Source organism: Onychomys torridus, chromosome 9 (assembly GCF_903995425.1).
Source record: "Onychomys torridus chromosome 9, mOncTor1.1, whole genome shotgun sequence".
Taxonomy (NCBI): domain Eukaryota; kingdom Metazoa; phylum Chordata; class Mammalia; order Rodentia; family Cricetidae; genus Onychomys; species Onychomys torridus.
This window is the reverse complement of record NC_050451.1, coordinates 35,475,027-35,501,346: the sequence shown is the minus strand read 5'-3', so window position 1 is coordinate 35,501,346 and position 26,320 is coordinate 35,475,027. Positions and strand designations below refer to the sequence as shown.

The 26,320-nt window shown below is 38.3% G+C and overlaps 1 protein-coding gene across 1 annotated transcript in view; it reads right to left on the bottom strand.

The window, feature by feature from the left end:
* The window catches only part of Gpr137c (G protein-coupled receptor 137C), a 32,005-nt gene that overhangs the window by 4,627 nt on the left and 1,058 nt on the right, over positions 1–26,320 (bottom strand). The window contains exons 2-3 of the mRNA XM_036199341.1: positions 24,704–24,932; positions 36–185 (exon numbers count right to left, since the gene is read on the bottom strand). Coding sequence (XP_036055234.1) covers positions 36–185; positions 24,704–24,932 — 379 coding nt within the window. The remainder of the gene's footprint in view (positions 1–35; positions 186–24,703; positions 24,933–26,320) is intronic.

Sequence of the window (26,320 nt, the reverse complement as noted above, 5' to 3'; positions counted from 1 at the left end):
TCAAATGGAGACCCGTAACACCGACAGACACTTACCTTATCTGAAAGATTATCCCAGCCATAATTAAATGGACTCTCTAATGCATCCTGTGATATGGTGATCACTACCAGATTATAACAAGCTCTGGAAGAGTAGAGAAGAATAACTATAGAGCTGACGACGACAGTCTGGCACAGAGACATACCCTATAGGAATGAGAAGCACAAGCATGATTTCAGTATGTTTGCTATGGTGAGCGAGCTGTTCATCCGCACAGTGCAAATCCTCTTTCAAAGTCCCCTCAGGAAGCTGAGTGGACACCTGCTTGAGCAAACTTTATTCCGCCTGTAACTCCTTCCTGTTTCTGGATGGCACTGGGTTTAATATGTGTGAGGGCTTGGCTCCCTGGCCAATGGCAGCAGAAGGAAGATTTTGTTTTGCTGAAGTTACCTTATTCCTGTAGCGATACATGAATAGACACAGTGGCCAGACCCGAGCCATAGCTGATTCTAATCAGTGTAGTCTAGTCGAAGTGGGAATCGGGAGATGGAAGCACTACTCCATTTGATAGACATTTTTTTTTCTGATACAAAACAAGCAAAGAAGTTCGGCTCCTTGCATATTTACTCCATTTTATTAGGAAATGGATGACAGTCCTCTGAGTGACATTATGTTGCTGACAAAACAATCTAGGTACTTAATTATGCTTCCACATGTGTAACAGTCTAAACTATGGCTTTCACCATTTCCCCGGAGATAGAAAGTCCTGTTACTTCATGGTTTTCAACTGTATTCAGTACAAGGAAGAGGATTGTGATACTGTTTGCAGGGACTCTCAACCTGGAGTCATTATTCTAACACAGCTGGTTCCCTTTGTAATCCTACATATTTTCCCTATGAGTTAAAAACACTATTCTAGGAGGTGATACCATGCTGATTCATTTCAAGTAAACACTCAATATGGTAATTTATAAGTTTATGTTCAATTGTCACAAGCTTAAGGGACCAACCATTACAGCATTTAGCACACAAGGTCCAGGGTTGCTAAATGACCTGCAAGTCACAAGGGAGTACTCCCATAGGAGAAGTGTCCTCTGACCTTTATGATATTCAAGAAGAAAAACCAGTTTATAATCACCTGGCCAGAACTGGACTCCATTTATACATTAACATGTTTGGCAGCCTGTTTCCTGTTTCCATTATGATCTGAAGCCATGAAACTCTCCGTCCTGCTGGGAGGGCTCCTTGTGCCTTTGTGCCAGCTCATGATCATAAGTTTTGATGGACATCTTCCTAGAATAAGGACTTATAGCTAAGCATGGTACCTATTTAATGTTTAAACAATGTCGTCGGCTCTAGTAACATGGCCCTGTTGTGCAGACTGGGAAACAGAACTAACCTGATATAGGATTGTTTCTGGGCTGTTCTAAATTCTGACTCCACGCCAGAACTAAAAGAACACCTCACATGGATAAACAGCAGCTCTATGGAGTCTATCTCACTGGCTGCTCTATGAGCAGAATCCTGCCTGACTCCTTTGAGTTCAGTTAATTTCTTAACTCTTGGGGCACAGGACATATTTTCTTACATGGGCACTCCTCATTAAATGTTCAATCCCAGGGTTGGGGATTTAGCTCAGTGGTACAGCACTTGCCTAGCAAGCGCAAGGCCCTGGGTTCGATCCTCAGCTAAAAAAAAAGTTCAATCCCATATGAACCAGAGATTTTAAATATGAGAGGTAATGTCTCAATATCACGCTCTGTTAAAGTTTAAATTCACCTTTTCAAAAAAAAAAGCAGAAGAGGATGATTTCAGTTCATGTGGGAAACCACCCAGTGGTCACTGGGAATAAAAAAAAGCCCACTCCATCTCCAGTGCAGAATTTGGGGATCCAAATAGGATGTCAGATGCCAACACCTGTTCGCTTGTTGGGTGATCTAATCTTTTCTTCATTGGCCCTTTGTGGAAGAATGACGCTCCCCATATGGATGATGAAGACAGCCTTCTTGACCCGATACCCATGACCAGAGGGTGATACCACCTCTCTGAAGTTGGATGAAGACCTATGGATGCTATTTTTTACCTTTACAGGGTTTCTCTACATAGCCCTGGCTGTCCTGGAACTTGCTTTGTAGACCAGGCTGTCCTCAAACTCAGAGACTCACCTACCTCTGCTTACCGAGTGCTGGAATTAAAGGCATGTACCACCATGCCCAGCCCTTTTTATGTTCTTAAAATGAGTTACTCTTTGTGCATGTTTATTAACTCATTGAATTATGGTTTAAAAAGAAGAACATTCTCAAACTTTTAAAATTGTAATGAAGGCTATTTAAAAATAAAAAGTTATAATATCTAAAAAGTTTGTATAATTTAAATGCATGTCAAATTTTCCAGAAGCACATAAAATGTATGAAATTCCTATTATAATAATGGAAATTATATCAAACTTGTATTTTTTTTTTTTTTTTCAAAATTTCATCAAAGAGTTCAATTATTTCATAAACTCATAGTACTAACATCAATTACTGCCTGATGTATGTGATAATGAAAAACACCCAACTCTGCCTCTGCCACCACCTCATTCATTATTCTTATATCTAGACAAATATCTGATTACATCATGCTCCCAAATTTACATATTGACATATTTGTTAACTTCTTTTATTTGTTCTTTATATTTTAATCATGGTAACTATGTCAAATTTTATTTGTATAGTGAGTTAAAACATACTGATTTCAGGATAGAAGATAGTTATTAAAATATTAAAATATTTATCACTAGGGCCAGTGAGATGGCTCACCAGATAAATGTGTCTGTCCTGAACTCAGAAGTCCTGAGTTTGACACCCAGAACCCACATTATGGAAGGCAAGAACACACTCCCACAACTTGTCTTCTGACCTTTATACATGTGTGTGCACTTACACATACACAAAAAAATAAATATAAAAAATTAAGGGTTGGGGATTTAGCTCAGTGGTAGAGTGCTTGCCTAGCAAGCCCAAGGCCCTGGGTTCGATCCTCAGCTCAATTAAAAAAAAAAAAAGGAAAAAATTAAAAAGTTTGTTCATAAAAGGTAGATTGGTTCTGGTAGAGCTGAGATTCATTATTATAACTGACTTCCTCATAAGAACAACACATAGGAGAGGCAGCTGAAAAGAAAGAACTAAAAAGCAAAAAAAGATAACTTGGAAAGATGTTGACAGTAGAGTTTATTCTTTGAGTTAATCCAGTACATTATATCAAAACATTTGCTTAATAATACATGAAAAGATTAAGTTAGAAAAATGTAAAGAATTGGGCAGTGGTGGTACACGCCTTTAATCTCAGCACTAGGGAGGTAGAAGCTGGTGGATCTCTGAGTTTGAGGCCAGCCTGGTCTACAGAGCTAGTCCAGGACAGGCTCCAAAGCTACAGAGAAACCCTGTCTCGGAAAAACAAAACAAACAAGCAAAGTAAAGACAAAAATCTTCAGTAATGTGAATTTTAATTTTCTGACCCCCCAGCCCCGCCCTCCCATCAAGTTAATAAAAACATCAACCTAGAATCAATCCAGAGTTTAAAATATTATGAGAAAATATCTCACTATGCTCCCTGGATGTTCTTGAACTCTCTGAGCTCTAGTAAAACTCCATCTTAGCCTCCTGAGTAGCTGGAACTACTTTGTGATATGGCACCTTGCTTGGGTTAGATTTTAAAGGAACATATTATTGAAGAAAAGTATGTTAAGAAGAACAAAATAGAGTGCTGTAAGAATTACCTAAGTTAGCCACCAAAGTGCAAGGTCACACACACACACACACACACACACACACACACACACACACACCAGAGAGAGATGGAGTGGGGGGTGGGGAGAGGGAGAGAGGGAGAGAGGAAAGGGAGAGGGAGAGAGAACACTGTGAAATAAAATAACTGATTGAAATAAAACAGGCTAACTCTGCTTAAACCTGTAAATAGTGTAAGATTGTTTTCAAGGAGGTAAAGAGCAAAGAATCAATAACAATGAAGCAATTCATAAAACAACTTAGAGACAAACTAATTATATAGAATAATGAAAGAAAACCAGGGATTTAGAAAACAAATGGGAGTTACCCTGAAAAGCTCAGGATTGAGAAATGAAAAAGGGTTCAACTACCAAAGAGGCTAAAGTCCCACCAAGATAGACCATCATCATCAATCCACAGGGTCCCACACAGCCATCATCAACAGCCAATCCCTAGATAAAAACACTCCCATTTCTGTTTTTCAACCTAGTTCTGCTTCTTTTGGAGCTTCATATAAATGGAATCAAAGAATATGGACTTGTTTGCAGGTTTCACCCAATTAACGTGTCTCAGTGTCATTGTGGTTACCTCTTGTCATTGCTGAGGGTGACCAAGTCTTCATCTTTTGCCATGGTTTAGTACTTGAAAGGCCCACATTTTAGAAAACTCCTGGCAAACTGGGGCAGTTAATTATATTAACTCCATTGGATTAATTACATCAATTCGCTTCTCTGACAGCTTGTTCAGGTGTATTTCTGTTGATGGGCAGCTTCTGTGAAAACTCCTAATCTTTTTGTGGATATATGCTTTCACTTCTTTTGGACAGATACCCAAAAGTAGAATTTCTGAGTTGTATAGCATGTAGAGGTTCACCTGCTTTGAGCAACAATCTTCTTCCAACATGGATGTATAATTTTATACTTTAAACAAAGTCTCAGTTCCAGCTGCCTCATGCAGTTGTCCTGTCCCAGATCCTGTCCGGGATCTGCAAGCTTTTAATTGTAGGTTTGCTGCTGGATGTGTGGCAATGACTTGGTTGACTCTGCCTCTCTCTCCATGATTACTAATGATACTGTATTTTTTTTTTTTTTTGCCTTTTGTACATTTGTGAATAATCTATTTACAATCTACTCTAACTTAGGATGAATTTAAAGAATAACCGTGTTGTAGGAGATTTTTTTTTTTTTATAAATTCTGGACACTAGCTCCTCGTTAGGTACGTGCATTGTAAATGTGTTTTTGAAGCCTGTGGTTGGCTTTTGTATTTTCTTACTATTGCCTTTTGACGATATTTTTAACCAAGCCTAACTTATTAACTTGGTTTCTCTTGGTTACTACTCTTTATGACCTAAGTAATCTTTTCCTGTACCCGACTTGTACAGGTCTTATTTTCTTTTAGGAGATTTAGACTTTTTTCCACTTTCAACTTATATATATGTGTGTGTGTGTGTGTGTGTGTGTGTGTGTGTGTGTGTGTGTATATATGCGTATGTATATATATATGCGTATGTATATGTATGTATGTGCATATACATACATATACATATATATATACAGATATATGAATGATGGATCTAGGAGGTTCTACTATATTCCATATTCACATCTAATTGCTCTGTCTCTAGTAGTTAAGAATAATTCCTTTTTCATTTGGATTGCTTTTAGCATCTTTATCAGAAATCAGAATACAACATAAGTGTGAACTGATGTATAAGTTCTTATTCTGTTGTACTGATCTATTTGCCTATTCTTATTTTCAAAATCACTTTATTATAATAAACTCACAAATAAAGCAATCACACATCTAGATGAAGTAGTCGCTCAAATGAATACTTGCCCTATCCTCAACTCCATGCATTTCTGTGAACTACTATAGTGTTAGGACTGCTATTCTGAAGACATGGAGCTTCGCTTAGGGAATTAATTTTCGTTATGACTTACACACTGACAGAGCTGACATAGGAAGAAAGAAAATGACCTTTTATCCTCTTGCATCTCATGTGTGCTTCATCCTCCTGCTGTCCTTCCACACTGCCTCTTCTGACCTCCCTTGGTCTCTTTTCTAAATGTCATGCTATATCCACACTTAGAGCTGTTTGCATATAAACACACAGGCTATGATCCGCATATGAGGGAGAACATGCATTTATTTTTGAGTCTGGGTGAGCTTACTTATTAATATCATACATTATAAATCCATCCATTTTTCCTATAAATTTCATTTTTCTTTACAGCTGAATAATATTCCATTTTGTATATAAACCACATTCTTTTTGTTTGTTTTTCAAGACAAGGTTTCTCTGTGTAGCTTTGTGCCTTTCCTGGAACTCACTCTGTAGCCCAGGCTGGCCTTGAATTTACAGAGATTCGCCTGCCTCTGCCTCCCGAGTGCTGGGATTAAAGGCGTAAACCACATTCTTTTGATCACATTTTATCTGCTGATGGACATCTAGATTGGTTCAAATTCCTCACTAAAACGTGTTTATTTGAGTGGCAATAAACATGGGTGTGGAAATATCTCTATGATAGGAAATGGAGTTCTCTGGGTATATGCCCAGGAGTAGAATAAATTGGGTCATATGGTAGTTGTATCTTAAATATTTTAATTAATCACTGTATTAATTTGCACCTCCACCAGCAGTGAATAAGTTTTCCTCTTTCCCCACATCCTCTTCAACATTTATGGGCAAATTTCTGATGAGAGCCAATCTGATTGGGGTGAGGTGTTACATCAAAGTAGGTTTAATCTGCAGTTCCCTAATGTCTAGGGATGTTGAATACTTTGAAATAGCTTTGGAGCTTTTTTTTTAAAAAAAACTGTTTCATTAGCCCATTTGTTGATTGGCAGATTTATTTGCTTGGTATTTGACTTTCTTTTTCTTTTTCTTTTTTTTTTTTTTTTTTTTGCCAGAGCTGAGGATCGAACCCAGGGCCTTGTGTGGGTATTTGACTTTTGCATTTCTTTATAAATCTGGGATATTAGCTCCCTGTTTAAGACACAGAAATGTCTTCTTTTTTTTTGTTTTTTGTTTTTCAAGACAGGGTTTCTCTATAGCTTTGGAGCCTGTCCTGGACTATCTCTGTAGACCAGGCTAGCCTGGAACTCAGAGATCCACCTGCCTCTGCCTCCCGAGTGCTGGGATTAAAGGTGTGCGCCACCACTGCCCACAGATACAGAAACTTCTTAATTTCATTTGTTGAGACCTGGGGCTGCTTCCTATGCTACTGTTCTGTTCAGAAAGTCCTTCCTACCCTAGTGTCTTCTGAAAAGCATTCCTTATATTTTCCTCTAACAGTTTTAGCATTTCAGGTTCCCAAATCATGTTCTTTGACCCAGTTTGAATTCATTTTTATACAAGGTGACAAGATTGTATCTATTTTCATTCTTCTGCAGGGAGACATTCAGTTTGCCAGCACCATTTATTGGATGGGTTATCTTTTTTCTGTTGCATGTTATTGCCTCTTTTGTCAAAAAGTAGATGGCCAGCCGGGCGGTGGTAGCACATGCCTTTAATCCCAGCACTCGGGAGGCAGAGGCAGGTGGATCTCTGTGAGTTCGAGGCCAGCCTGGTGTAGAGAGTGAGATCCATGACAGACACCAAAACTACACAGAGAAACCCTGTCTCGAAAAACAAAACAAAACAATAATTGGATGGCCATTGATAGGAAATCACAACATGTCCACATGGTTGGGCTTGCCTGGCGGACTGGACCGCCTAGTTATTTCCGGTTCAAAATAGCCATTTCCAGGTCAGAACATCTCGCATGACTAGGATGCCGTGGCTTTACATGGTTGTGTAAAGCGTGCACAGCCATGTAATCTACGTGCATGCGTGGAGTAGCCACATGTGGTCCTGTACGCATGCGCGGCTCACTCTTTAAAAAGCCGGCGCCATGTTGCATAGGTCTCTCTCTCCTCTCCTCTCTCTCTCCTCTTCTTCTCTCCTCACTCACATGTGTGCTTCACACAGGCCTGTCACATTTCTGTCCTCTTTAATAAAAACTCTTCTGTGGATTTGTCATGTTCGGGACATGTTCCTCGCGGGGTAAGAGCACCGCCTAAATAACTAACAGCCATGGCTTTGTTGTTCTATTTTCAGGTTCTAAATTCTGTTCCATTGTTCTACTTGTCTATCTTAGGTCAGTAGCACAGTTAATTACTGTAGCTTTTTAACTAAGTTTCATGGTGGTAAATCCTAAATCTCTTTCTTTTCACTGTTATTTTCCATACCATTCAACATACTACCCATTACCGACATCTGAGTATTTCTATTTAAATGAAATAGTCCTGTCATCACCACTAAGTGCTCAGTAGTCATCTAATGTCACGAACCATAATGAACATTACAGTGATTGAAAACTTCAATTGAAACACAAAAAATTATAGAAAAAAACCCCATTATTTTAAATATTTTAGATTTGCTTTTTCACACAAATTTTTTTTCTTTTTCTTTTTCTTTTTTTTTTCTTCCTGGAGCTGAGGACCAAACCCAGGGCCTTGTGCTTGCTAGGCAAGCACTCTACCACTGAGCTAAATCCCCAACCCCCCAATTTCTTTTTTAAAGATTTATTTATTACATATACAGAAGTGTGTGCCAGATCTCATTAGAGATGGTTGTGAGCCACCATGTGGGCGCTGGGGATTGAACTCAGGATCTCTGGAAGAGCAGTCAGTGCTCTTAACCTCTGAGCCATCTCTCCAGCCCCCCAATTTTTTTTAAAAGATTTATTTATATATTATGTATACAGCATGTATGACTGCAGGCCAGAAGAGGGTACCAGATCTCATTACAGATGGTTGTGAGCCACCATGTGGTTGCTGGGAATTGAACTCAGGACCTCTGGAAGAGCAGTCAGTGCTCTTAACCTCTAAGCCATCTCTCCAGTCCCTTTTTCACACAAATTTTGAGATCAACATAATTAAAAAAAACCTATAAAGTATGACTGACATGCAAAAATCTGTACACATTAAAATATACAACTTAATAAATTAACTAGCTTGTTCATTTTTAGTTTTTAAGTGAATTTACGGCTAGATGGTTCAGTTGGCTAATTGCTTGCTATGTTCAATCCCCAGCACCCACGTGAGAGGGTGGGCATGTCTGCACTATGCCTGTAATCCTGAAAGCTGCAAAGGAGGATTCCTGGGGCCTGTTGGCCAGTTAGTCTTACCAGATGGGTGAGTTCCAGGTTCAGCAAGAGACCCTGTCTGAAAATATGAGGCACAGATGAACTCAAATCTGAGCCTACTCCATATTATCCTTAGTTTTCCAGCCATCCTTTCCTTGGTAGGAAAGCCAAAGGGGCCAGTGTTGCTAACTACTATGACAATTGCCTAGTGGTGACATCAAATGCCTGTGGGCACTCCCTCAGTTTACAACCTACCAAGGGAACAACAGAGGATACACCAGGTACCTAGACTTGGTCTGAGGAATTATTTAGTGAACGACACATTCAACACTACCACATGGAAGTCTCACTTGAACACTGCAAACAGTTCAAATGAAAGAATAGAGCTCATAAAAACAAAACAAAACAAAACAAAACAAAACCAACCCCAGGAAAGAAATAACACAGAAGCACAAATGCCAACGCAAGTAACACAGACATCAAGACAACATGACTCCTCCAGAGATCACTTATTCCTGTAACAGTGACATCTAGTTAGCGTGAATTAGGTGAAATCTGAAGGAACAGAAGATTATATGTATGACAAAAACAGGGAAGGTTATGGATGGAATGAAAGAGCAAAATGGCTGAAGAAAATATTGAAGAAAAACCAGTCTTAAGTCTGGAAATTAAAAAACAAACAAAAACAGCAGTCAAATAAACCCTCTGCAGAAAGCCTTGGCAGTAGATGGATCAAGGAGAGGATGGAATCTGAGCAAGGGCACAGAGACAAGTGGGAGTTCTAAGACAGAGGCGACCCGGAAAAGACCAAATTTAAGGGTTACAGAATCTCCTTCTAAAGGCATAGAAACATCTTCAAAGGAGACAGAACAGAAGATTTCCCATACTCAGAAAAAGAGATGCCAACTCACAGAGGTATGAAGGTTATCACGTAGAAGAGATGAGAAAAGAATTCCCCCCTCATATTATAATTAAAACACTAAATATACAGAACAACAAAGAATATATACTGAAACTGGCCTGGGAGAAACAGCAAGCCACATGTAAAGGCTGACCCATTGGAACAACACCAGATTATCCAACGGGGTAATCAGAAGGGCTTGCTGTGATATTTCAAGTTCTGAATGGTAATTACCAACTCAGAATACTGTAATCAAGCCAAACTATCAGTCATAATGAAAGAAAAAGTATTTCCATGAAAAAAGTGGACTAAAGGAATTTATGACCACTAAGCCGCCCCCCTTACTTTTTGAGACAGGGTCTCATTATGTAGCCTAAGCTGGCCTAAATATTCCCATCTCAGTCATCCAAACATTAGGATTACAGGTGCCATCACACCTGGATACTTTTACTTAATTCCCTATTTTATATCTTTTATTTTTTTTCTTGGTATACTGAATAGAATTATGTCCTCAAAAATCTACCAATATATTTCCTTTATTCCTGGTCTTAGGGACAGACCATTTAATATTTGACTATTGACTATAATATTTAAGTAGGATATTGTTTTAAGAATAGACACGTCTTTTTAACCAAACAGAAGCAATTTCCTCTATTCCCTATTAACTGAATGTTATTGTATTTTTCTTTTCCTTTATTTATTTAGTCTTCTCTCATACAGTATTTCCCCTCCTCCTAGTTGCCTCCTCCATATTAAATCTTTTTTAATCATGACAGGTGCTGAATTTTGTCAAATACCTTTTCTGTGTCCACTGAAACGATTATGTGGTTTTTCTCCATTGCTCTCCGGTGTGTGTATGATGTCTGTAATAGTAAGTGTGGGTACATGAGCACCATGGTGCAGACCATACGGTGGTAGGAGGGATCCTTAGGTGTCAGTCCATGCCTTCCTTCTACCTTATTTGAGATGAGATCTCTTTTCTGTTTTGCCACTGCTTACCCAGGCTAGCTGGCTGTGCACTTTCTAGAGACTGTCCTGTCTTGGCCTCCCATCTTGCCAGTAAGAAAACGGATTACAGATACCGTGTCACCATGTCAGGACCTCATCCTTCCTTGTATCCGAGTGCTCTGACCCATGGATCTGTCCCTCTTGCCCTTTTTATCATCTTAATATAGTGAATTTCACTGGCTGATATTCAAACGTTAAAATAATGTCCCATTCCTGGTTAAATCCCCCTTGCTCATGACAATGATCCTTTTTATTATGTTGATTAGACTTTGTGCCTGTAGTTAAAGGGTTACTTGAACTGTAATTTGTTATCTATTCAAAGCAGCAGTATTTGGCTTCAACTTACTGTGCTTCCTGTTTTAAAGATTTCTATGGTTATCTTTACTATCTTAGTCCTCTATATACTTAGTGCTTATTTATGTTACTATTTCCCTTTCTCCCCTCTACAGTTGATAGAAACAACATATCACTGATTCCAGTCTTTTCTAACATACTATGTAAGTACATTAACATTTAAAGGCACGTTTCTCTTTAAGCATTTAAATCATTTAGCTATATTCTACAATCTGTGATGCAATATATTTCATTAACTTTTTGTCTGACATGACTTTAAATTTCTAGTAATTCTTTTACACATGGGTTATTTAGGATTGTGTTAGCTACCTGATTATTATTATAGAATTACATTATATCTAGAGGATATTCTAATTCCAGTCCTTCTGGATATGTTGTGACTTGTTTAATGAGTGTGCTGGCTATTTTTCATGTCAGCTTGACACAGTCTGGAATCCCTTGGGAAGAGAGAACATCAATTGAGAAAATGCTCACACCAGACTAGCCTGTGGTACGTTTTCTTGATTAGTGACTGATGTGGGAGGGTGCAGCCTATTGTGGGGTGGTACCACAACAGGGCAGGTGGTCCTGGGGGTGTATAAGAAAGCTGAACAAGCCATGAGGAACAAGCCAGTAGTCTGCACTCCTCAATGCCTTCTACATCATGATGGAGTGTGACCCAAGATCTGTAAACTGAAATCAACCCTCTCCTCCCAGAGTTGTTTTTGGTGGTGGTGTTTTTATCACAGCAACAGAAACCTTAACAAAGACAGCAATTAGTCATGTGATTTACTTTGATGACAATATCATATTTTTTTAAGGTTTATTTATTTATTATATAGAAGAGGGCGCCAGATCTCATTATAGATGGTTGTGAGCCACCATGTGGTTGCTGGGAATTGAACTCAGGGCCTCTGGAAGACCAGTCAGTGCTCTTAACCTCTGAGCCATCTCTCCAGCCCGACAATATCATATTTAATTAAAGAACTCCCATTCCAGTTATTTGGTATCTATTAGCTTAAGGACACAGACAGTGGTCACAGTTTCATGTCTAGTGATCTTCAATTATCACTGGGGATTATGAGGTATCTTCAACTATGACTATTGGTTTGTCTGTTTCCCCACTATTTCTGACTATTTTAGCTTTATACCCACACTTATGATTATGTCTTCTTGATGAAATATGTCCCTTGTATTTGCTAATATTCTTTACTTCCTGATAAAATATGTAGGTTTATTACTGGTAATAGTCTTTGTCTTGAAGTCTGTTTTACCTGATAATAATATAGGCTTCTATGCTTACCAAATGCAGAATATATTAGTTTCTATTGTTTTATTTTCAACTGTCTATCATTGCTCTTTACATTTAGAGTACATTCTAGAAACAAGTTTAAAAATTTCATTCTGGTGCTTTCTTTCTTTCTTTCTTTTTTTAAAAATAATTTATTTTTATGTGCATTGGTGTTTTGCCTGTACATATGTCTGTGTGAGGATGTTGGATCCCTGATTTTTTTTAATAAGAAATATGCTGTATGATTTTTATTTTTATTTTTTGCCAGAGCTGAGGACCGAACCCAGGGCCTTGTGCTTGCTAGGCAAGCGCTCTACCACTGAGCTAAATCCCCAATCCCTGGATCCCTGATTTATAGATGTTTGTGAGCTGCCATGTGGTTGCTAGGAATTGAACCTGGGTCCTCTGGAAGAGCAGTCAGTGCTCTTATTAACCGCTGAGCCATCCCCCTAACCCCATGGTGCTTTAATTTCTAAATATTAGCATGTAAGTCATGACATGTTTAGGTACAGAGCTTTTGTTTGGTTTCCATTGTCTCTCTTGTGCTTGTTTGTGTTACTAGGAGGGAACAGTCCTGAAAGACTTTAGGGCCCAAGGTCCTGAGAGATCAAAATCAAAACTGTTTTTTAAACAATAGAATTTTCTTTGCCCATTTTTGGGAGGCGGCGGTTGCTTTCAGTCTGTTGTGCATACTGCAGACTTTGCCAGTGCTAGCTACAAACAGGTGATGATGTCATGACTATTTCACAGCTGTATGCTTATATTTCCTAAAAGTTCTGATGTAGCACAATTAGGGTACATGTATGTGCATTTTCCACACAAGAGTTCATTTTATTCTCTGTACGTTTAAGGACTTCTTCTTCTTTTTTTTTTTTTTTTTTTGGTTTTTTCGAGACAGGGTTCCTCTGTAGCTTTGGAGCCTGTCCTGGACTAGCTCTGTAGCCCAGGCTGGCCTCAAACTCACAGAGGTCCGCCTGCCTCTGCCTCCCGAGTGCTGGGATCACAGGCGTGCGCCACCGCGGCCCGGCCTTTTAAGGACTTCTTACCAGGTTCTTCAGTTGTACCTACCACACCTGTTGAAACCTCTTATGAGTCAATATACATTTTATTTTGACATGCTGTAATTTTTTTGCACCTACACGGACAGCCAATAAAATGTATACCACATGGTTTTTGCCTTACAAAATTTATAATTTTCTTCAAAGTTAAAAAATTAATTTGAGCCGGGCGTTGGTGGTGCACGCCTTTAAGCCCAGCACTCTGGAGGCAGAGCCAGGCGGATTTCTCTGAATTCGAGGCCAGCCTAGTCTACAGAGCGAGTTCCAGGACAGGCTCCAAAACTACACAGAGAAACCCTGTCTCGAAAAACAAAACAATGACAACAAAGTAATTTGATATAAAACTCATGTTTGGATTTAGTATTTTGTCAGGTATGATGGCACAAACCATTAATCATTAATCTCAGCATTTGGGAGGTAGATGCCAGTGGATCTTTGTGAGTTTCAGGCCAGCCTGATCTATATATTGAGTTCTAGAACAGATAGGACTACATAAAAAGACCTTGTCTCAAAAAATTATATATATATATATTCTACTGTAAAATAAAATGCGCATTTTATACTTAAGAGTGAATCATTAGCTTGGGAATGGGGAGTTATGGTTACAGAGTTTTGGTATGAGATGAGAGAAATGTTCTGGGAATGGATAGTGGGGATGATTGTGTAACACTGTGAATGTACCTAACAGTAATGACTATATACTGAGAATGGTTAAGATGATACAATTTGGCTTGAGGTTTATTTGCTGCATAAGCCTGACAATCTGAGTTTATATCCCAGAACTCATGGAAAGTTGGGCATGATAGTGTACATCTGAATCCCAATGGCCCTACACTAAGATGGTGGGCAGAGAATGGAGGCTCATGGGATGCTTGAGGCTAGCTTGGTGTATGCAGAGGTAGACAACCTGTCTGAACCAGAGGAAGTCAAGAACGGCCACCCAAAACAGTCCTTGTATTTCTACATGAATGCCATGGCTCATATATGCCTGCACTCACACATATGAATCCACATATAATAGATATAATAGACATATAATACACACACACACACACACACACACATATATTAGCACAAATAAAAAATGTCTTCTCTAACACACAACTGCTCTAACATGCTTTGAAAAGTGTCAGAGTGTGGTCGAACTCAGTGAGATTCCTTCAATCTACCTCCAAGGAACTACATGAAACCATTAGTAAGAAACAAAAACAGAATGACAAACTGTCTTTCACTGGGTTTTTATAAAATTTAAGAGTTTACCTTTTATGTCTTCTGCAACAGAACATTTTTTGAATAGTACTATGGTCCAAGTTAAGCTGCAGCATCTTTTTGAGACCAATCATTCAGAGCTTAAAGCAAAAGGAATTGAAAATTTAAGGGCAGATGTGATGAATGCTTTAAACAGCAAATACTGTTTTCATAACTTTTCACATTAGAAATGAAGATCCATTTGTAGGGCACACATGTAAACTGTTTTATGGGGATTATACTCTTCACTGCCATGTACTCCTGGTTAAAACTGAAGGCTTGAGAATTCCTTTCTTTGGTTTTGTTGGTGACAGTGTCTCACATAGCCCAGGTTGGCCTCAAAGGCTCTCTGAAGCTGAGGCTGGCCCTGAACTCCTGCTCTTACCTCAGCCTCCCAAGTGCCAGGGTTTCGGGTATGCACCCTCCTAATAATCACCTTGACGAAACAGTAAAAATATTTACTAAACTGACTCTAGAGTACTTGTCTATTTTATTGTGTTCTGAGTTTTGCTTTTTGAGTAGGAGTTACATCTTCATATAGCTAGTAACTTTAGGTTGTGAGCATTGTCAAAGACGTATTTTAAACAGTTAGAATTCTGTGAAATTTCTCTAAAAATGACTAATTGTTTTAGCAAACCACAAAATGTTTGCTAGACTTGATCTCAAGCTGTTTCCTACGCTAGATACAGGCTAAAATCTCTTTATCATTACTGTGCTGCCTAGAGTCTATCTTGACTAGCAGGTATTAGACAAACATTTGGCATAGATTATAACCAGAATGTGGTGTTTTTTCCTACATGGCTATCTTCATCCCCATGTTCCCTGGTTAGCTTCCACCTGTAATAGCATGAGAACAGCATTTTCTGGTTTTTCAGAGCCCCAGGGGTGAGACTGGGTTAGCAGTGTAGAGCAGGAAGTGGGTCGGCGCTCTTCCCTTCTAAGTGCTACTCTCCAGCATCTTCAGTGCTTTGATATTTTGCCCAGAGCTCATCATTCTATCTAGTAGGAGCAATTCAGGCCATTATCAGAAGCAGAAAACTACACGTATCTTTTTAAATAATTTCACAAATTTTATTTTCCTTTTGACATTAAACTGCCAAGCTCAGCATTAAAAATGAGGAAATTTTTTTCAATAAATTTAAAAACAGGTTTTAATAATTATAAAGCCTGAATAGTTTCAGAAACAATTTCATGATGTTAAACACAAATAAAATTAAGTCATTGATCCCTATGATACTGACATTGCAACATGGACAGCTTTTCTTGGGTAGACCTTCTGGTCACAGAAAACATCAGTTCTGATAATGGAGGCTAGCAGAGTATAAAAGTGTAAGGGGAAAGTTACTTGAGCTAATTAAATGTTAGACACAATGTAATCTTTCATACACATCAACTCATAAAAATCAGAGGAACAGTGCATAAGAGTAAACTCAAAAGAGAAATCCAGTTCTGTAGAAATCGTTATTTCTTTTTTAAGGGTAGTTCTTCCTTTTGAGTTTGACTAAATATATAGGAAATTTTGCCATCATATTCAGATATCTAAAACCTCCTTCAAGAAGCTGGAGAGACAGCTCTACAGTGAAGAGCACTGACTGCTCTTCCAGAGGACCCAGATTTGATTCCCAGCACCCACACAATAATACATGTAACTCCTGTTCCAAGGGATATAATTCTCTCTTCTGGCCTCTGGAGGGACCAGGCATATACACATATACACAGATATACATGCAGGTAAAACACCCATGCACATGAAGCAAAAATAAATAAATCCAAACAACAACAAAACGCTGCTTCAAGCTAGCTTACCATCTCTTACAAGCACAAAAGCTAACATTTTAAGTACTTCTTAATTGGGACACACTGTATTACCTATTTATGTGCATTTTCACTGAATCCTGACAACAAACTGTGAGGTAGTTACTACTCTTTCATCTTTAGTTTATGTGCATGTGTGTTTGTGTGAGGATACCAGATCACCTGGAATGGGAGTTACAGACAGTGGTAAGCTGCCATGTGGGTGCTAGGGTTCTCTGGGTTCTCTGGAAGAGTAGACAGTGTTCTTAACCACTGAGCTATCTTAACCTTACAGGAACCCAGGAGATCAACACGACCTTATCTCCACCTCATAGATCAGACTCTTTTTTTTAAAAAAATACTAACTTACAAGTAACAGTTATTTCTGTGTGAGGTTTTCACACACATTCCCTGTTCCTTCCATTTCCTGTTGTCATTTCCTGTTGTACCCTTTGCCTCTTATCTTCCCATTTCTGTTTTTCTTTTTTGTCTTCTCCCAGCCCTCCTTCAGAGCCTTCTTCCAGTCCCATAGACCACTTTCTAGCTTCTAGGTCTTTATCCACATTTTTCTACCATCTGGATTGGCATATTTAACAGATAAAGGCTAGGCTGTCCATATGAGAGAGAACATACTGTGTTTTTCTTTTTTAAATTTGCTTACCAGACTTAAAATGTTTTCCAATTTCATCCACCTTTCTGAAAATTTCATTTTTCTTTACAAATGGATAAAACCACATTTGTATATATGTACATTTTCATTATTTATTTACCTGTTGATGGACATCTAGGGTAATTGTATTTCCTTGCTACTGTAAAAGGAACAGCCTTAAACATGAATGGACAAGTGTCTCTGCAATAGTATGTGGCATCTTTTGGGTATATGTCCAGAAGTGACATTGCTGGGTTATATGGTAGATGAGAGGCCTCCACACCGATTAGTATAATGGCTAACCTCCCTGGCTTACACTCACACCAGCAGTGTATTAGGGTTCCTTTTCCCTACATCCTTTCCAGTATTTCTTTGCCATTTGTTTTCTTGATGTTTACCATTCTTACCGAGGTGAGACAAAATCTCAAAGTAGTTTTAATTTACATTTCTCCAATGGCTAGAGATGTTGAACACCCCAAAAAAATTTTGGCTATTTTTATTTCTTCTTTTGCAAAATATCTGATCAGGTCATTGGCCTACTTACTGACCATCAGTTTTGTTCCTCTGGTATTTAATTCTTGCAGTTTTTAAGTATTCTAGATATGAAAGCCATGTCTCAGGTATAAGGATTTTCTCCTGTCCTGTAGGCTGCTTTTTTTTTTTTTTTTCTGACAGTTTCTTTTTCTGTGCAGCAGCCTTTTAATTTCACATGGTCTCCTTTGTCAATTCTTGGTGCTACTTCCTGTGTGACTGGGCTCTACTCAGGAACTTGTTGCCTCTGCCTATGTCCTGAAGTGTTTCACTTATGTTTTCCTAAAGCAGCCTCTGCATTCTAGTTTTAAATTAAGGCCTCTGATCCAATGTGAACTGATTTTTGTGCAGGGTAAAAAAGACGGACCAAACTTTATTCTTCTGTAGGTAGACATCTAGTTTTGCCAGGCTGTCAGTTTTCTAGTGCATTTAGAAAATAACTTTGTCAAAAATGAGATGTGTACAGCTACGTTGGTTTATCTTTGGGTCTTCTATTATAGTCCGTTAGTCTACATGTCTGTTTTTATTCAAGTGGCACAGTCTTTATCACTATGGCTCGATTGTATAATTTGAGGTCAGGACACGTGATGCCTCTGGCTGTGTTCTTTCTGCTGAGTTCTGTCTACTTGATCTTTTGTGTTTACAAATGAATTTTAGGATTGTTTTCTGTTTCTGTGAAGAATGTCATGGAAATTTTGATGATGATTCTACTCAATCTGTAGATTGTTTTTGGTAGTGTAGTTATTTTCACTGTATCAATTCTGCTAATCCTGTAACATAACAAGCCTTTTATTTATTTATTTTATGTCATGTATTATCTTCAGTTTCTTTTTTCAGTGTCATTTTGTCTTATTTACTGTGTCCTTTGCCTTATAGAAGCTTCTCAGTTTTAGGAGGTCCCATTTATTATTTGTTGCTCTCAGTGTCTGAGCTACTGGTGTTATATTTAGGAAGTGATCTCCTGTGCCAATTCATTCCAGACTACTCCCTACTTTCTCTTCTATCAGGTTCATGTAACTGGATTTATGTTGAGGCCTTTGATCCACTTGGACTTGAGTTTTGTGCATGATGACAGATATGAATCTATTTGCAATCTTCTACATGTTGACATACAGTTATTCCAGCACCATTTGTTGAAGATGCTTTCTTTTTTCCCATTGTGCAGTTTTGGCTTCTTTGTCAAAAATCAGGTGTTCATAGGTGTGTGGGTTAATGTCAGGGTCTTCAATTCGATTCCATTGGTTCACATGTCTGTTTTTATGCCAATATGAAGCTGTTTCTATTACTATAGCTTTATAGTGGAGGTTGAGGTCAGGGATGGTGATGCCTCCAGAAGTGGCTTTATTAAACAGGATTAAAGTTTTTACAGTAGATACCTTTCTTTCTTTCTTTCTTTCTTTCTTTCTTTCTTTCTTTCTTTCTTTCTTTCTTTCTTTTTTTTGGTTTTTCAAGACAGGGTTTCTCTGTGTAGCTTTGAGCTTTTTCCTGGAACTCACTTGGTAGTCCAGGCTGGCCTGGAACTCACAGAGATCTGCCTGCCTCTGCCTCCCAAGAGTGCTGGGATTAAAGGCGTGCGCCACCACCGCCCGGCCAGTAGACATCTTTCACTTCCTTCATTAAGGTTATTCCTAGAAATTCTTTTCTTGAGTCTACTGTAAAAGGCACATTCTTGCTGACTCATGGTGAACATACAAGTACGCTGTGAAGAGATCTATTGGGTCAGATGAAGACATGGAAGCTCAGAGATGCTATCAGTGGTCCCACATCACCCTTAGGCAGAACAGGTGGGTGGGATTTTCATACTTATCTCTCAATCTCAAGTTCCTAAAACACACTGTCTCTAAGGTCATTCTGTGGTAATTAGAAAAACAACATATCCAAGGAAGAAATATAAACACACCTAAAGGTACATCTAATCTTATTTTAAATTTACATCTCTCTAGTTGCAAATAATCAGATGCTATAGAGATACACACAGATTAAATACCTATAAGAATATGTTTGTGGGTAGAGAAGAATGAAACAAAATAAGAAAGAGGTAGAACCAAAGCAAAAACTGATACAAGAAGCTCTTTCACAATTGACAGGGGCTAGCTACTTATCTGCTTCTGAATATGAGACATACTAGCTTGGAAAAAGAATTTTAACCAGTGACTTATTTTTGATGCTAAAAATGAAAAAAAATCTTTTCTTTGGGGACTCTGGGTAGCTGTACTGTCAACAACATCATACAATATATATTGATGACGTTTATTAATGTGTGTGTGCTCAAGCACATATACTGTGGCACATGTGTGGAAGTCAGAGGACAGATTGTAGGCGTCCATTGTCTCTTTTTACCGTGTGGATGTGGGGATCAAACTCAAGTTGTCAGGCTTGGTGCTTTGACCAGCTGAGCCACCTAGCACTCGCAGCAACAACTTTACTTTTATTTCTATATCTTAGTTGTGTGTGAATGTATGCTACATGTATGCACAGTTGCCTGCAGAGGACAGAAAAAGGCATCCATCTCCTGGAGCTGGTTGTGAATAGTGATGTGGAGTTGAGAATGAAACTCAGGTTCTTCAGAGCTAAGTTACCTCTCCAGCCCTTAGGATGACTTTTCTTATAAGAGAATTATTTTATTTATATTTTTATAAATTTATTATTATTATTATTATTATTATTATTATTATTAATTTTTTTCGAGACAGGGTTTCTCTGTGTAGCTTTGCGCCTTTCCTGGAACTCGCTCCATAGACCAGGCTGGCCTTGAACTCAAAGAAATCCACCTGGCTCTGCCTCCCGAGTGCTAGGATTAAAGGCGTGTGCCACCACTGCCTGGCTAAAACTGCTAGACTAAAGATGACAAATGTCTGATTTTCAGATTTATTCTGAGTTAAGCTGACAGAGATAATGTGTAATTAACAGGGATGTGTAAGTAAGTATGCTACTGTAGTGATATTTTATCTGTGTCCCCCAGTAAAGTTTATCTGAGGGTCAGAGGACAGAGCCAGCCACTATATCAGACATAGAAGTCAGGCAATGGTAGCACATGACTTTAATCCTATCACTCATTACTCGGGAGGCAAGGATTTGTCTGCATCTCTCTGAGTTCAAGGCCACACTGGGAACAGAGCCAGGCGTGGTGGCACACACCTTAAATTCCAATACTAGTTAACCATAAAGGTCTGGATGTCTGCACAAACAGACAGGAAGTGACAGAGCTGGGCAGGAAGAGGAAGTGACGTAGACAGGAAATAAGTTAGCAGAACAGAAATGAATATAGGCGTGGGTATACAGGAAGTAGGGCTTTTTTTGGAAGCTGCAGGGTTGGTGATGTAAGGTTAGCTGTGGCTTTTCCTTTTCCTCTGATCTCTCAGGTTTTAACCCTGATATCTGTCTCCAGGTTTTTTATTTAATAAGACCTTTTAAGATTCATGTTATATGCTACATATGAGACATGGATGAAATCCAAACCTAAATTTTCCTTGTTTTTAAATATTTACTTTTAAAATTATGTGTATGTGTGTTTTGTGTGTGTGCACATGTGTGCAGGTGTCTGTTGAGAACAGAGGCATTGGATCCTCATAGGGGCTTTAATTGTGAGCTGCCTGACATAGGTGCTGGGAATTGAACTCTGGTTCTCTGCAGGAGCAGTATGCATTCTGAATCACTGTGCCATTTCTCCAGCCTCTCCCTGTTTTTGTTAAATATAGGATGTTGCTACAAGATTATAAGGTTATGGAAAACTGCCAAAATAGTTCTTGGAAACATACTGTTCTATCTGTATTAATTTATAAAAGAATGAAGTGTTTATAGTTTATATAAGCACATAAATAAGGAACAAGGTAGCAGCCTTAAATATGTATGTAAGTGAAAAAACAAGCAAAGAAAAATAATGAAGGCATAGAAGTAAATGGTCCAACTTTAGGTTATTGTTGTTGTTGTTATTATTATTATTATTATTATAAAATAGCAGAGCCTCATTACACAGCCCAGATTATTATTATTATTATTATTATTATTATTATTATTATTGTTATAAAATAGCAGAGCCTCATTACACAGCCCAGACTGGCCTCAAACTAGCAGACCCATCTGCACTTGTCTCCCAAGTGCTGGGGTTAAAGGCGTGTACTACCATCCCTGGTTCTCAGTAACAACTGTTCGAAAAGCAAGCAAAAGTCCTCCTTGAAAAAGAGAATCAAACAACAGTACTGGTGTATCTGCTCAACATATAAATTAAATGATAAAAAAGAGAACATAAAGGACTCTTATATGCTCTGTAAAGGGAGTTGTAGATGCAATTACAATCTTACTCCAACGGTGGGGTTGAAAATTAACAATTTAGAGGCTGATATTTTTAAAACATGATTTCAAGGACTCTCCTACAAGAGTTAAACTTTGATATACAATAAAATGTTGTGTAGTCATAAGTTTTTAATAACAGAAAATTCTTTACTACTGTACGGTGGAAGAAGGAGGACATAAAGTTGTATTTACTCTGAGTTCTAAATATAAATAGCATGGTAACATTTTGGCTGCTTGTTTGTTTCAGTGCTGGGGATGGAACCCAAGGCCGTGGACACTGGGCAAGCACCTTGCCACTGACCTACATGCAGTTCACTGCTGCTTCTTTTAAAACTGTAAAATTATACGCTTTCCTATGACCAAGTCTTAATAGTCAGGCTGGAGACTGCTGGTCTGGTAGAGATAAAACCAGCTAATGAACAGTATAGGGGTAGCTAAAACAAAACAAACAAAAATACCAAAGAACAACTTTTCCCCAAATTGTTATCTGAAAAATTTTCTTCCAATCCTCTAACAAGTCATCTATGAACTATGCCAGAACATAATGATAAAGATTTTAACAGCTGCAGGGCAGTGGTGGTGGTGCACTCGGGAGGCAGAGACAGGTGGATCTCTGTGAGTTCAAGGCCAGCCTGGTCTACAGAGTGAGTTCCAGGACAGCCAGGGCTACACAGAGAAAAGATAATAAGAGCTAATGTTTCTACTTTCAGTGCTGGTTCAGAATGCTGTGATTTCCCACATAGTACTGTCTTATCATTGTAGCGCTGCTATGGAGAGAGTTACAGAGGTGAAATCTGCGTTAGTAAAATCCAGGCAGCATGATCCCGGAACTTCAATTACTCCCGCTCTGATTGTCTTACCCAGGTCAGTTCACGAGCCAAAGGCGTTTACATTCTAAAACTTGAATAAGATACAAAAGGGGAAGCCTACACCTCCATATTTACAACATGAGCACACAAATGGTAGCTCACAGAAAACAAGAAGAGCTCCTAGGAACCCCAAATTTCAGGGTAAGTCAGATAGTCAGCTTTTCTAGACTTGACTCTGGAGACTGAGAGAAGAGACTGAATTCAGTTAGGTCCTTAAGGCTGGGGAAGAGAGGAACACAGGGCATTAGAGAGAGGAAAGGGGGATGTGTACTTCAGACAGGTGGCATACCACGTGTCATTTGAAAATAAGGCACATAAGATTTGGCCAAGAGATTATTATCATAAAGTGTATAAAGGAAGAAGAATAGAAAGAAGAAAGCAAAAGACCGAGTCTGAGCCTTGAGAAAACATTCTTAGGGATAGCAGGACAGCTGCTGTGAAACTCAAGAGGTAGTGGCTTGATGACCATTGGTTGACTGAAATGGCCATTACTGCATATTGTTACAGGAGAGTAAAAACCATACAAATGAGCCTAGTGATTTCACAAGGGGAAAGTAAAAGCAAGATGATGCACTGCCTGAAAGGAGCAGAGGTTCTTCTGGGGATGTAATTTCAAAGTCTGGATACATAGATTTCTCTAGATAACCAGCTATTTTCTAAGTCTGGTTTTCCTCTCTCTAGAATGCATAATGTTCTGAATGTAGTTGTTATTCTGAGAAGACAGGGTTGCCTAAGTTCTTCAGAGTATGTATATTCCACACCCCAGTATCCACATATCTACAAACCTACACTCAACGCCACATACACATTGTGGTAAAACACTCAGTATCCAATGACACTGTCAGTTATTTTCAACAGTAGAAACTTCCATGGCTCTTCATTAGTGAATTTTAACATTGACTTATTTTTCAAAACAAGAAAAACAAATGAGGCATGAGTGTTTCAAGTATCATATGGACTTCATAATACAGAGTGAAGTAACCCTTCTAAGCCATCACACAAATAAGCAGTATTTTATCTCCATGGCAACATCTACACTGCTAACCCAAGCATATGTCCATATTATCTGGTAAGTTTGTTTAATGGCAGTACTACTGCTTTTACTGGACCAAGTCTTAAGTTCTTTCTACAGCTTTATAACATGCTTTATTTTTAGAACATGCCTTGACTTTTATTACTTAAAAAAGCTTCATATTTATTCACTTTCTGATTCTGTTTGTGCCTTCAACACATTCACAATTTTCTGCTCCTCAATAAGAGGCATGCTTGAACCTTTCTCAGACATGCTCGGTCCACATGGAGCCAGCAGAAAGCCCTGCTGAGGTGCTTCTGTGTTTTAAACAAGTTCAAAAGGACTTTAGGTCTTAATAGCACCAACCCCTTGAGGTCTGCTTGGGCACACATCACATGTGGCTCTTGGTGCTTTCTCAACCTTGGTATTAAGGTAAACAATCTTATACATAGTTTTAAGAGATGCTGTACTGTAGGAAAGTCTATGACAGTATATGAAATATGGGACCATTCTGACCGCTTCTGAGAATTGTTGCTGGAGCGTATAAGATGGTTTTTTTATTCATTTATATTTGTTTTTGTTTATTTCATCTGACTGACTCTAATGTAGGGTCATAAAAAGTACTTCAATTATTGTTTAGTAAGAGCCAAAGTTTGAGCTGAAAAGATGGCTTATCTGTTGAAGGCTAAGGCTCACAACCAAAATTTGAACACCTTTTAATTGCTACAACTGTTTTTCATGCTAAAAATGTGACAGCCCTCAGAGTACTTTTTCAAAGAAGCAACATAAATTTCTCATTAAAATATGGTCCATAGAAATAGGACTTGAAATTAGACTTACCTTTGATTCGAGGTAGACATTTGCTGATGACATTTTTGTGATTTTGCATATGTAACTAACTAGAGAGATGGCACAAAGAATAAACAAGCTATCATTAATTAATACTCGAATAAACACAGTCCATTTCAATTGATTTTCTGGGACATCTCCATGGACTAGCATTGCACAGGTCAAGTTCACAGCTAAGAAGAGGAGGCTTGCCAGTGTAAAGCCCAAATGCAGTAGAATTCTGTAAGAAAAAAAAGTTTACTTGATGTATTATTGAGAATTGAGTGTTATTTCAGGTACAAGAATTCTTTCAGCCTAAAATACTTGTAATTTTATTAAATACAGATTTAATCATCTCTCAGTTACTTTATGTCTACCATTATAACTTAGTGTATGAACTATTTCAAAATGGCACAGTCTAAAGTATTGCTTAGGAATAATCCATGTGTTAAAATAAATACTGACCTGTGGAATTGAAGAAAATACTGAACCATTTTAACACCATTTCAGGCAATCATGAAGTTTTCACTTTTATAACTACAGAGTCCATTTGCATTGACCTTCTAATAATTACTGGGTTTTAAAATTTGTCTAGAAAATTAATATGCTATGCCTAATTAATTTCACCACAGTATTAATTTATTATTTTTTCTTGTTTTAGTTTTTCGAGACAGGGTTTCTCTGTATAGCCCAGGCTGTCCTGGAACTCACTTTGTTGACCAGGCTGGCCTTGAACTCAAAGATTTGCCTGCCTCTGCCTCTGGAGTGCTGGGATTAAAAGCCAGCCATAGTATTATAAGAGCTATGGGAAATGTGTTTTAAACAATGTTTAAGCCTATTACCTGATGATCTACAGCAAACATGTGTTTTAAACTTGACGAAAAAAGAAGATAAGAACAGAACACGTAGTTCCCAAGCACTCATCATAAAATCTCTTGTAAGGTGTAGCCATCTGTACTAACTAGCTGTTATCAGATCTTTTGTGAAAATGATCCCAGGTCAAATACATTTGTCCCCCCAAATTAAGTATGTATGGTCTAGTAATTTACTTTGCATTCTAGCATCTTCTATTTTGGATGGCTTTCAACAATGGACTGTGGGAGTCTACAGAGGTTTCCTAGTGAGATCTGAGCTTGTTTTATCCAGCAGGACTGAATAAGAGGATGATTAGACCACAGGCCTGGGTACAAGATGTTTGGAAGGGTTTACACTTGGACCCTAGCAAGGGGGAGGTCTTTTGCTTCACTCCTTGGCATTGTTATAAAAAGCCCTTTTGAATAAAGTTCTGGTCTGGTGGATATTGATCCAGGTCCTCCTGCAGCTATTCTGTGTTTCTGTCTTTTCTCTCATTGGGTAGGCCTATCATTCTATTTATAAGTTCCTTATTCCTCTATCTCATAGGAACCCTAAAAAAGGTGGAAATGGGTTCCCCACAATGGATATCAAACTGTCTGTTCTTGAAGATAATTTACAAAAGATAAATCTGTAATCCATAATAAGGCAATGTATAATTGGTAATAAGAAAACTAGTGAGTATACAAGTGAAGCAAAAAGATTTTAGTTTGAAAAATTTTAGTTACATTAAAAACATTTTTGGCCAGGCAGTGGTGGCACATGCTTTTAATCCCA